The 13,339-nt window shown below is 37.2% G+C and overlaps 1 protein-coding gene across 1 annotated transcript in view; it reads left to right on the top strand.

The window, feature by feature from the left end:
• Positions 1-13,339, top strand: part of pms1 (PMS1 homolog 1, mismatch repair system component) — a 22,251-nt gene continuing 8,912 nt past the window's right edge. The window contains 5 exon segments of the mRNA XM_041263769.1: positions 1-69; positions 2,831-2,947; positions 8,308-8,363; positions 9,581-9,730; positions 9,836-10,096. Of these exon segments, the coding sequence (XP_041119703.1) occupies positions 16-69; positions 2,831-2,947; positions 8,308-8,363; positions 9,581-9,730; positions 9,836-10,096 (638 nt within the window). The 5' untranslated portion in view covers positions 1-15.

The raw sequence follows: 13,339 nt of genomic DNA on the forward strand, positions 1-13,339 counted from the left end.
GTTCAGGATCTCCTAATGGCATATGCCTTAATAAAACCGGAGCTGAGAACGATATTTACACACAACAAAGCATGAAACTAATCAATATGGTCTTGCTTTGAGTGATTAGCTCCAGTTCTATCTATGTGTGTGTTCTTGTCTGATGCAGGTTGGCTTCCCCATACACTCCTGGTAAATGTATCTGAAACCAGGTTTACAGACTCGGAGGACCATCCCTACATTCAGCATTTTCTTTTCTGAGTATTCCTCCAAACAGTGTAACATGTTGGTTTGTTTTGAAACTGGTGCATTTACTGTATTTGTATCATTTGGAATATTAGGGTTGGGGGGGTATGTTTACTATAAAATAAATTGTCTGCATCTGTATATTAAGTGTTAAAATTCCAAACACAGTTGAAATAATGCCTACCATCCTCTAGAGTCATTTAAACAGGTATGAGGTGAGGTGTCCTGTGATGGTAATATGCAAATATCCAACATCATAGTGGGAAGCCCCAGTTGTCCATGGTGTGAGGATCGCCATGGAAACTAGTGCAGGCCTGGAATCGATTATTCCTGCTGGAAATGAGTGGTCAGTGAGTGTCTCCATAGCTATGAATATTCTTTAATTGTTTGGAACAGTGCAGATTGAAAATGTTGCACAGTTTCGTCTACAGGTGGATATTTAAAGTAGCAATCTGGTTTGTGCTTCATGTAACACAACACAATTCATGAGTTCCCTCCTGTAGTGATGGCTTTAACCACAAGATGTCTCTCTCCGTATGCACTTCATTTTACAATGAACTGATAAACTTGTGAAATGCAGTGTGTTTAACATGTATCTAAAAACCTAAATTACTGTTGAGGGAATAAAATATAATAATTTACCAACTTATTTTAATTCAACCACGTTAAATAATTTTTAAATTTTTTTTCAAGTTTAACATTTGGTTCTCCAAAATATATACTTAAAAATGTAAAAAATATGATATATATATATATATATATATATATATATATATATATATATATATATATATATATATATATATTATTTATTTATTTTTTAAGTATAATTTTGGAGAACCAAATTCACACATCCTACTTCTGAATATTGGGCTTTCCTGCCAAGAAATTGTTCGAATACTGATAATGCTATTAATCATGCCAGGCATTCTGTGAGAGGAGTGTATATTTTCCATCACTCATCATTGCTTTGCTGGAAAGCATACTTTAAATCAGGCATATTGAAGTAATTTCAAAGAGCAAAGAGCTAATGTTACAGGAGAAGCTACGTGACGCACTGAATTGAAATAGCAAAAATAAAAAAGAAAGTAGTCCCGAAACTGCAGTACAGAAAATACGGTAGATTACTGTTATATTAGTTATGCTGATATTTGCCATTTTGTAGGTATTTTTGTAAAAAATAAATAAATAAATAAATCAGTACAATTAGGTTTAGGTGATTTATTTTGATCTGTTCCCTGCCGCAAACCAATACATCCCCTTTTACATTTTATAGATTTTTTTCCAAGAGGGTGCAAGAAGTGGCAAATCCTATTAATTTGTAAAGCACTTTGTGACAACAGTGCTGTGAAAGACATTATATAAGTGTAATGATGTTGTTGGCCTTCTTTATCTTAAAAAGGCTGAAGCTTTGCAGTTCTTGTTAACCTCTTTACTGTATCTCTAGTGTGGGGTTTCTGCAATGTCATCGCACTGACATTTGAACTCCACTCTAAATTTAGCATACCTAGTTGCAATTGAGATTCAAGTGAAAGTCCCTTATACAGTACAGTAAGCCTCCTGTCCACAGTGTGTATGGTGGTGGCTGAAGATTTTTAATTTTTAATGCATTTAATAGGGAAATGTGTCTGGTTTGGGTTAACTGTGGAAGCTACTTCAGTCCTATTTCCTCTGTATTTTAATTTGTCTGTTCAGCTATAAAATGCTGCAAAAAAATATTCTTTGCTTCGTATTTGGAATACTTCTTGATATAGTTGCAAATCCTATGCTGAATAAAATGTTTGGAGGGGGAAAAGTTTGTAGTGTATCCGTTTCATTTAATTCATTTAAAGATTCTCAAGGGAGGAGTGGGCCTGCTTTTCACACCATCAGCACATGCGTAGATATCTTGTATCACAAACTTTGCACTTCATGGCTTCTCGTGTTTCACAGCTTTTTTGAAAGCTGTTTACTACAGTGGTCATTTTACAGTTTCTTAAATCGCATATTTGATTAGAGATGTGTGATAGCATGCTTGCAGAAATCAGCAGCCTGGATTTATGCTTGCATCTGGAAATATCCATGACAAGCGTGCATGCTGGTGTTAAAATATATGCTATGTGTAAAAAAACCTCAAAAATCCAGGTTGTCATGTTCAAATAAAACTGCTGTACTCTTCACATGCCACACTTTATTGATTGTTTGAATGCAGTTGTCTTTATCAGAATGCAAGAACAGTGCTTCGGTAATTGAATAAGAATCCTTCAGAATGATTATAAACAAAGGAAATTTGGAGCTACTTCTATAAAATCACTGGTCAACTGAATCAACTGTGTGTTTTAATACAAATCCATGTTCTTTGCTATTCACCCAATATAGAACCTCATTGTTTATTGAATCATTCATTTGATAAAAATTGAGGTTTTTAGACTTGTTCATTCACTGAACCTGCAAAGGGGATTGTATGGCTGATGGAAAGTTAAATGAAAAATGTTTATTAACATTTTTGGGGTTGTGAAATGCTGCTGAATGTCTGTTCGTAAGCACGTAATCCTGCAGTTGACTAGAGATCAACAGATCTAAATTTAGTATAAAAAATATTTGACCCTTTACCATGTTGTTTCAGGCAATTGTTTGGCAGAAGGCCAGGGTGTCAGATCACAAAATGGCCCTCATGTCTGTGCTTGGAACTGCCTTGATGAGCAGCATGCTACCTTTCCAACACCATCAGGTGCATCCAGAGGTCAGTGCAAGGCTATATTCTAGTACAAGGAAATACCAAAACAGCAATACTTGCTCAGCAGCTTTGGAATTATTTTCCTAAAATGACAGCAGTTTAATTTAATATTATACATTAGTGCCTGTGGTTTTTAAGAAGTGTTAAAAGGTTGTTTTTTTTTTAATGTTGAGTTATTCTTTTCAAACTCATGAGAATGTGAATTAAAAAAACAACCAACACAACAGTTTTAAAGGACAGTGCCAGCCTCTTGAATAATATTACAGTTTATCTTATTTATATTTTGCCTGGGAGAATCTAAGAATGTACAGTAGTAACCACACCCCCCAATAGTTTATTTCAAAGAAAGATCTTGTCAGGGTTCACATTTCCATACATCCCAAAGTCATATAATCAAATTTGACTCTTAAAATTAGATTCACTGTGCTCACAGGGCAGACTGTTTGTTTTATTTACAGGTCTAATCAGAGCAAATCCCGGATTATACCTAAATAGGAGGCTAGGAGTCTATGGTAAAAGGGGACAGGATTTGGGAAAGTTAGAGACAGTTCATGTTTAATGAGACAGACAAGGGTGTCAGCTGAGCTACATGATACTCTTACACAGATCTTCACTGTGTTGCTGTTTAGCGGAGCCTGAGTGACTTCAGCCATTACATCATGCTTCTGGGTGGCACTCATAATCATTTTTGCAAATCCAGAAGGGGAGTTTTCATGGTTTCGTCTATTTTTGAAGATCTTGCTGTGCATTTGGGTGTTTAAAGTTATGCAGGAATTTGAATATGTTTTTAGTAATACCCTACTGCTTAGTCAAAAGGACTTTCAAAACAGAAACACATATTAGGGAGATTAAACTGTAAATTCCAGTTTTAAGTGTTTCTTTACTGAATCAAGGTTTGTAAAATAACCAGTTTTTTTTTTTTTAATAAGTGGTGCAATCTTTAGCAAATGTTCCCTATTGTACATAACTAAACTAGTTCTATGACCCAGCAGCCAAGTTTAGTGCAGGAGGCTTGCAAAATATGTAACATTGGATTAGCTGGGAGGGTCATTAGTCTTGTAGATGTGTGACCAGCATAAGGACATAGCTGAGCTCCGTTGGCATAATGCCGGACCGCCAGCAGGCTTGGCATTGGTGGCTCCAACCAGGAGGGGGCTGGGAACTCTCAAATCCTTCTTCATTTCTGGGTGACTTAAAGAACACAATGTATGAGGAGCTTAGTACATTTAAAAACATTGGTACGCATTTTGAAATGATGCAAGCTGTTGCATTTTTAGTGCAAAACTCTAGAGCGCTCCTAAAGAAAATGCAGCCCTTCGAAGTTCTAATCAAGATATACTGAACGCAAGCCAGTCATACGTGATATATTGTCATTGGATGGCCTCCAGATTTTCTCCTCAGCATTTGTAAAGCATTAATAATAATTTGTGTCACATGAACTGGTTGATCTTATTCAAATTATAATTGCATTTCTGAAGAGCGTGAATATGTTTGCTTGTTCCTGCCACGGTTCCCCTGTTTGCTACCTGCAACTTTTCTAAACACATTTCTCTTGACAGATGAAATGGGATTTTAGTGTACTGCTGAAATTTTCTGCGTCCTAATCCCTTATGTAAAAAAATAAACCATTTAATATTCAGAGAGGAATTGAGGGCTGTGGCATAAGTTAAAAGTTGTTTTCCTATTTTTTAAATACATTTTTATAAGTTGTCAGACTCCACTTAGCATGGTGACGACTTTCAGAATCTACTGTAGCTGCCTAGCATTCAGTGGTAGTTTTCCATTTGCATTACATTTTATTAAAAGCTGCTCATAAAATTCAGCCAATTTGTTAACCAGTACTGTAGTATGACACAAAACAAATCTCTGTTTTAAAAATAAAGCTTGGATAATTGAACTTGAATGTTGTTAGGTTTAAAGGATAACATTTACCTTCGAGCATCCCCTGAAAAAACTTCTGTAAAGACTGGTAACTCTATTGAACTCCTGGAGAGCAAATCAGATTTCATCGTAAGAGCAATTAAGCATGGCTCTAAAGTAACTGATTGTGTATCGCAAGGAGCACAGCTAGTAAAAGCAAACCGCTTTCAGTGCAGGGTGAGAGTCACGCCAGTATGGTCCAAATTCTGTTTGCATTGAGTTGCCAGTCTTGGCTGGAGGTCTACATGGAGTGCTCCATTGGCTTTTGCACTTCTGTGGGTTTTGGGGATAATTCACGATTCAGCAACCCCTACTGTTCAAGCATCCTCAAGTCCGGACTGAGACTTCCCAGGCTGGGCCTCACCTCCAGAGTCTGGTTCAGTGAGTGAAAAGAGACAATTGATTTGACAACGAAAATAACTTGGTGAACATTATTTTTGTCTGTTAAATCTTCAGTCCTCCTGGTCATTTAGCAGTTGCAATGGTAAGCTGATTTCAAACAGTTTATTTGGAATTCGGTCAAAAATTGGGGTAAAAGTACTGCCAAATCATATTTTTTCTATTTCAGTTTATTTATTTTTATGGATGTAGAGTAGCCAATTTTTTTACCCCCCATTTTCTCATGTAGCAATTCCCCACAACAGCTAAGGAACTGAAGTTTAGTGGGCATCCTCTGCTTGCCTGTCCAAGCCAATGGCCTCATAGAACTCGGGTACTCGAGCGGATGTCACCACCCCCTGGTGGACAAAGGCCAGCCCTGCAGGTGTCTGCTTCAGTTCACCAGGCTACTGGTCAGTAGGGTCAGCTATAGCGTGTTGAGGAGAAACAGTCCCTGATGGTTTTAGAACATAAGAACATAAGAACATAAGAAAGTTTACAAACGAGAGGAGGCCATTCGGCACATCTTGCTCGTTTGGTTGTTAGTAGCTTATTGATCCCAGAATCTCATCAAGCAGCTTCTTGAAGGATCCCAGGGTGTCAGCTTCAACAACATTACTGGGGAGTTGATTCCAGACCCTCACAATTCTCTGTGTAAAAAAGTGCCTCCTATTTTCTGTTCTGAATGCCCCTTTGTCTAATCTCCATTTGTGACCCCTGGTCCTTGTTTCTTTTTTCAGGCTGAAAATGTCCCTTGGGTCGACACTGTCAATACCTTTTAGAATTTTGAATGCTTGAATTAGGTCGCCACGTAGTCTTCTTTGTTCAAGACTGAACAGATTCAATTCTTTTAGCCTGTCTGCATATGACATGCCTTTTAAGCTCGGAATAATTCTGGTCGCTCTTCTTTGCACTCTTTCTAGAGCAGCAATATCTTTTTTATAGCGAGGTGACCAGAACTGCACACAATATTCAAGATGAGGTCTTACTTGTGCATTGTACAGTTTTAACATTACTTCCCTTGATTTAAATTCAACACTTTTCACAATGTATCCGAGCATCTTGTTAGCCTTTTTTATAGCTTCCCCACATTGTCTAGATGAAGACATTTCTGCGTCAACAAAAACTCCTAGGTCTTTTTCATAGATTCCTTCTCCAATTTCAGTATCTCCCATATGATATTTATAATGTACATTTTTATTTCCTGTGTGCAGTACCTTACACTTTTCTCTATTAAATGTCATTTGCCATGTGTCTGCCCAGTTCTGAATCTTGTCTAGATCATTTTGAATGACCTTTGCTGCTGCAACAGTGTTTGCCACTCCTCCTACTTTTGTGTCGTCTGCAAATTTAACAAGTTTGCTTACTATACCAGAATCTAAATCATTAATGTAGATTAGGAATAGCAGAGGACCTAATACTGATCCCTGTGGTACACCACTGGTTACCACACTCCATTCTGAGGTTTTTCCTCTAATCAGTACTTTCTGTTTTCTACATGTTAACCACTCCCTAATCCATGTACATGTGTTTCCTTGAATCCCAACTGCGTTCAGTTTGAGAATTAATCTTTTGTGCGGGACTTTGTCAAAAGCTTTCTGGAAATCTAAATAAACCATGTCATATGCTTTGCAATTATCCATTATCGATGTTGCATCCTCAAAAAAATCAAGCAAGTTAGTTAGACACGCTCTCCCTTTCCTAAAACCATGTTGCCTGTCTCCCAGGACCCTGTTACCATATAAGTAATTTTCCATTTTGGATCTTATTATAGTTTCCATAAGTTTGCATATAATAGAAGTCAGGCTTACTGGTCTGTAGTTACCTGGTTCAGTTTTGTTTCCTTTTTTGTGGATCGGTATTACGTTTGCAATTTTCCAGTCTGTCGGTACCACCCCTGTGTCAAGAGACTGCTGCATGATCTTGGTTAGCGGTTTGTAAATTACTTCTTTCATTTCTTTGAGTACTACTGGGAGGATCTCATCCGGCCCAGGGGATTTGTTTATTTTAAGAGCTCCTAGTCCCTTTAACACTTCTGCCTCAGTTATGCTAAAGTTATTTAAAACTGGATAGGAACTGGATGACATGTGGGGCATGTTGTCAGTATCTTCCTTTGTAAAAACTTGTGAAAAGTAATCATTTAATATATTTGCTATTTTTTTTTCTTCATCTACGATTTTGCCATTTGTATCTCTTAAACATTTAATCTCCTCTTTGAATGTTCTCTTGCTGTTGTAATATTGGAAAAACATTTTGGAATTGGTTTTAGCTCCCTTAGCAATGTTCATTTCTATTTCTCTCTTGGCCTTTCTAACTTCCTTTTTGACTTGCGTTTTCAGTTCTGTGTACTCTTTCTGCGTACTTTCTTTTTGGTCCTTTTTCAATGCTCTGTAAAGTGCCTTTTTTCGCTGAATATTTTTTTTAATTGATCTATTAAACCATTTTGGCAATTTAGTTTTACATTTAGATTTGTCTACTTTAGGGATGTAATTGTTTTGCACCTCTAGTACTACATTTTTGAAGAACAACCATCCTTCTTCTGTGGGTGTTTTCTCTATTTTGCTCCAGTCTACTTCTGTTAGTCTCTGTTTCATACCTTCATAGTTTGCTTTTCTGAAATTGTAAACCTTAGCTTTAGTCATTACTTTTGGGGTTTTAAAAAACACTTCAAATGAGACCATGTTGTGGTCTGAGTTTGCCAGTGGTTCTCAGACCTCTGTTTTAGTTATTCTGTCTTCGTTATTTGAAAAGACTAAATCAAGGCATGCCTCCCCTCTAGTCGGTGCCTTGACAAATTGTGTTAGGAAGCAGTCATTTGTCATTTCCACCATTTCAATTTCATCCTTCGTGCTACCCACCGGGTTTTCCCATTTTATATGGGGGAAGTTGAAATCCCCCATTAGTATGGCTTCTCCTTTGCTACACGCATTTCTAATGTCATTGTATAACAGATTATTTTGCTCACCATCTGAATCTGGAGGTCTATAGCATGCTCCTATTATTATGCCCTTTGAATTTTTGTCCGTTATTCTGACCCATATTGATTCGGCTTTATTTTCTTTGTCCAGGTTTTGCCTTCCTACCCTGCAGGACCAAAGCAACTCTCCTCACTTTGCTTTACCAGGTGAGCCACTGGGGAACTCCTGGTTTTTTAATTCTGAAGTGGGATTTTTACATCAGCTTGCCAGTGTAATCGTTGCATAATATAAATTGCTGCAGATTGGCTAATGGTTGCCTCAGGAATTGTTGTAAAACATAAAGCAGTAGTTGTATGCAAATAGAAAGCTTGTATACTTAGTATTGTAGTTTCTGAGTATCAACAAAGCCAACAATGATGGGCTGTGTTTTACTTCAGGGATGTTTTCTCACTCAGTGTCTTGCAGTCAGTGATCACCGGTTTACAATTAACAATGCTGTAATGGCGCAGTATAAATAGTGCACAACAATGGCTACTATAAATGTTTCACTTCTGAGCAATTAGAAAGTTCATTAAAATCTGTAATTAAAATACACAGTTGCACAGCAGCTGTTGAGCTCCATGCAATATTGGCAGCTAATTCAGTCATTTTGAGATGATTCCCATTTTCACAGCTCATTCAGTACTTCCAACTAGCGTTGGCCATGCTCCGGCTTTGCAGATGGAGATCCCCACCTCCGGCTCCTCAGCTCCAGGATGGCTCCAGAGCTGATGGAGAGCCATGCTCCGGCTCCAGAGCCACTAAAACCTGTAATCAATAATGTGTGTTCTTGCCTACCATAGTAACATTGTATTTTAATTGTTAAAAGTTTTCTTTTAATCCTGAACAGATATCTGAATATGAAAATACCATGTTTGTTCCAGCAGAATTATAAATATATGTTACATGGATAGGATCAGTGTTCTATAAAGTACAATATCTAGCATGTCTTATTTTACTTATCATTCAGCGGTCTGTCTGTCACACATGACATTGTGAATATGATAGCTGCCTTGATTTTGTACCAATCTTCACCAAGCTTTTATTTTATTATTCAATCCTAGCCTCCTTTGTACGTTTGGGATTGCATTTACCTATAATCTTTCACTCACTGTCCTCTTCTATGCAGTTATAAGAACCCGCTCTATATGCTTGTACTAGTTTCATAAAAGGTAATGGCTTTACCAGAATACATAATTTACCAGATACCAGAATACATAATTCTAGTTGATCATTTTGTACAGCCCCTTATATCAACACAAATATTATGTACATTAAAGTACTTCTGAATTCTGAATTAGGCACTTTATATACTACTTTATTTTGTTCATTCAAATGTTTGAACTGAATAATTGAGGAATTATTTTTTTAAATGTGATGAAAGGCAGGAAATAGTGGAGCTGCTCTGGAAACCTCAGCTGCGGCTCCATGCTCCGGAGCACCCCACTGACCCAGCTCCAGCTCTGGGTCAATGCTCCAGAGCGACCCAGATCCGCGGAGAAGAACCCAGGAGTTGCGATGGACACAAAGGCTGATGGTAATAAAGACTGCCGAAAGCTGGAGCATTGAAAGATTCCAACACAGGAGAGATGCTAGAACCGGTGAAAGTTTTTGAGCCTATTTGCAAACCAGATTGAAATCAACCTGCAGATTCAGATTCAAGTCCGAACAATAGACCATGCAAAAAGCTGTCCAATGCAGTGACTGAGAAAAAGGCAAAGGTTACAGCCTACGACTTGATGAGCAACCTAACTCTGAGGCAGCTAATGTCCGCCAGTGCAATATTCGGGCAAGAAATGCGACCAAGGATCCTAGAAGAGAATCCAAAGGCCAGTCTGCAGGAGATTACCAGCAGTGTTGAAGATCAGTGGAAAAATCTGAGCGAAGAGGAGAAAAAGAAGTAAGTTTCCAGATTTTACCTTTGAACCAGTAGTTTGCATTCCTTGTGACTCACAGGGTACAAAAACCATATCTCAAGGTTTTATAAAATATAGAGTGGAAAATTGGTTTTGGCTTGTCCCTTCTGTCATCCTGACTGCGGATTGTTGATATGTTTGTCTTTTCCAGACTGCTGCATCTGATTATTAGGTTAGATACTCAACATTTTCCAGTCCAGGTTTTAACCTTTCAATCATTTCCCTTTTTTCCATCATGACTATATAAACACTATATGTATACATGTATATATATTCTCCTAGGCAGTGTTATTCTTGACTCTCTGGATCTTCTTGACAGCTGTGATTTAATAACGGAGCGTTTTTCTTTCACTTGGTAATTCGTACCACAAACAATAGTCACTGGATAGTAAATTTACTGTAGTGCTGCACATTTTTTACATCACTGTATGAAGACATAATTGAGTGGACCGTTTTTTTTACATTGGAAAGTAGGTGTATTGCTCGTTAAACCTCAACTTTAAAAATTAGTTTAAATAATAATCATAATATTTTGTACGTTTGTGCAGTCTTCTTTATAATCTTTTTTTATATATATATAAATAGAAACCAATTTAATTGATATATATATATATATATATATATATATATATATATATATATATATATATATATATATATATATATATATATATATATATATACACATAGTGCCTTGCAAAAGTATTCAGACCCCTGACCAATTCTCTCATATTACTGAATTACAAATTGTACATTGAAATTTTGTTCTGTTCGATAATTTTTTTTTTTTTTTAAAACACTTAAACTCAAAATCAATTTTTGTAAGGTGACATTGGTTTTATGTTGGGAAATATTTTTAGGAAAAATAAAAAACTGAAATATCTTGCTTGCATAAGTATTCAACCCCCACACATTAATATTTGGTAGAGCCACCTTTCGCTGCAATAACAGCTTTAAGTCTTTTGGGGTAAGTATGTACCAGCTTTGCACACAGTGTCGGAGTGATTTTGGCCCATTCTTCTTGGCAGATTTGCTCCAGGTTGTTCAGGTTGGTTGGACGACGCTTGTGGACCGCAATTTTCAAATAGTGCTACAGATTCTCAATGGGATTGAGATCAGGACTTTGACTGGGCCACTGTAGGACATTCACGTTTTTGTTCTTGAGCCACTCCAGTGTTGCTTTGGCCTTGTGCTTGAGATCATTGTCCTGCTGAAAGGTGAATTTCCTCCCAAGCTTCAGTTTTTTAGCGGACTGAAGCAGATTCTCTTGCAGTATTTTCCTGTATTTTGCTCCATCCATTCTTCCTTCAATTGTAACAAGATGCCCAGTCCCTGCTGATGAGAAGCATCCCCACAGCATGATGCTGCCACCACCATACTTCACTGTAGGGATGGTGTGTCTTGAGGCATGGGCAGTGTTAGGTTTGCGCCACACATAGCGCTTTGAAGTTTTGGCCAAAAAGCTCTATCTTGGTCTCATCTGACCACAAAACCTTTTCCCACATCGCAGCTGGGTCACTCTCATGCTTTCTGGCAAACTCCAGACGTGCTTTCAGATGGTACTTTTTGAGTAACGGCTTCTTTCTTGCCACCCTCCCATACAGGCCAGTGTTATGCAGAGCTCTTGATATGGTTGACTGGTGCACCATTACTCCACTCCCAGCCACTGAACTCTGTAGCTCCTTCAAAGTGATTGTTGGCCTCTCTGTGGCTTCTCTCACAAGTCTCCTTCTTGTGCTGAGTTTTGAGGGACAGCCTTTTCTTGGCAGTGCCTGGGTGGTGTGATGCAGCTTCCACTTCCTGATTATTGATCCAACTGTGCTCACTGGGCTATCCAAACACTTGGATATTATTTTGTACCCTTTCCCTAATCTATGCATTTGTATTACTTTATCTCTAACTTCTGTAGAATGCTCTTTGGTCTTCATTTTCCTTCAGATTCACAGCCTTACCAATGATCCTTCAACAGTGGGAATTTATCCAGAAAATGTGACAGCAACTTTAATGGTTCACAGGTGGAGGCCAATGGTAAGGTAATTGTGTCCTCGTTAGGGCAGTTTCTTTCATCGGTGCAAACTGGGAGCTTCCACAGCACAGTGGTTGAATACTTATGCAAGCAAGATATTTCAGTTTTTTATTTTTCTTAAAAATATTTCCCAACATAAAACCAATGTCACCTTACAATAATTGATTCTGAGTTTCAGTGTTTTAAAATAAAATATCGAACAGAACGAAATTTAAATGTACCATTTGTAATTCAGTAATATGAGAGAATTGGTCAGGGGGCTGAATACTTTTGCAAGGCACTGTGTATGTTGGGGTTTTGTAGCAATATAAAACGTCTCACAGATTACATGAACAGTTGCTTTTACAAGTGTCCAGAACATGAACATCTTGAGAACTTGCACTAGGCAAACTCAGACAATAAATACCTAGTGCAGTAGTGCCATAGAAAAACTACAAAAGATTCAACACCAAGTAAATCTTACTGAATCATGACAATGTTCTTTAATTCACATATCTTTTTAATTTCCATTTTGCAGTCCAACTATATTAGATTATTTTGTAAAAAAAAAAAAAAAAATGCACATGCTAACTATTAGGAAGGAAATGAGGAAGACATAGAAAAGTATTTTTGTTCAATATTAATAAAATTCCACATGACATGTAACCAATAAGGTTATCAGTACTCAAGTACCCATTATTTTATTACACCTTTGTAGATATATGTTCATGCCATGTTATTGCCTTGGTCATCTGATCTGACTCAAAATAAATTTTTGCTACCTTTGCACAGGATTAGTCTTGTGAATATTGTTCTGTTCTTTGTAATTTTGTTTTTGTTCTGTTTTTGTTCTGTTTTTTCACTGAAAATGAAGACAGGCCAACTACCAAATTGAACTTCTCCATAACTTTAGACCAGATCTGACAAAACATTTTTAAATGCAATGTAGAGTTTGTTGTAAATCATAAGCAGTAGGGTTTTAAATTAAGAAATATAAACTTGACATATGTTCTTCTGATTGAACAATAATTGATATGCATAACTCATTTTGTAAAGAATTTACTTTTGGTTTGTCGAATTATGAATGTTTAACACTGTACAACTTGATTGATTATTTGGGGTCTGTATGTGCAGCAGGTCAGTAGAACAATAGCCTTATTTAGACCTCTACAATTTTACATTCCAGGAGTTAATAAGATACAGTATCCTTTGAACCAAATTC

This window comes from Polyodon spathula, chromosome 11 (genome assembly GCF_017654505.1).
Source record: "Polyodon spathula isolate WHYD16114869_AA chromosome 11, ASM1765450v1, whole genome shotgun sequence".
Taxonomy (NCBI): Eukaryota; Metazoa; Chordata; class Actinopteri; order Acipenseriformes; family Polyodontidae; genus Polyodon; species Polyodon spathula.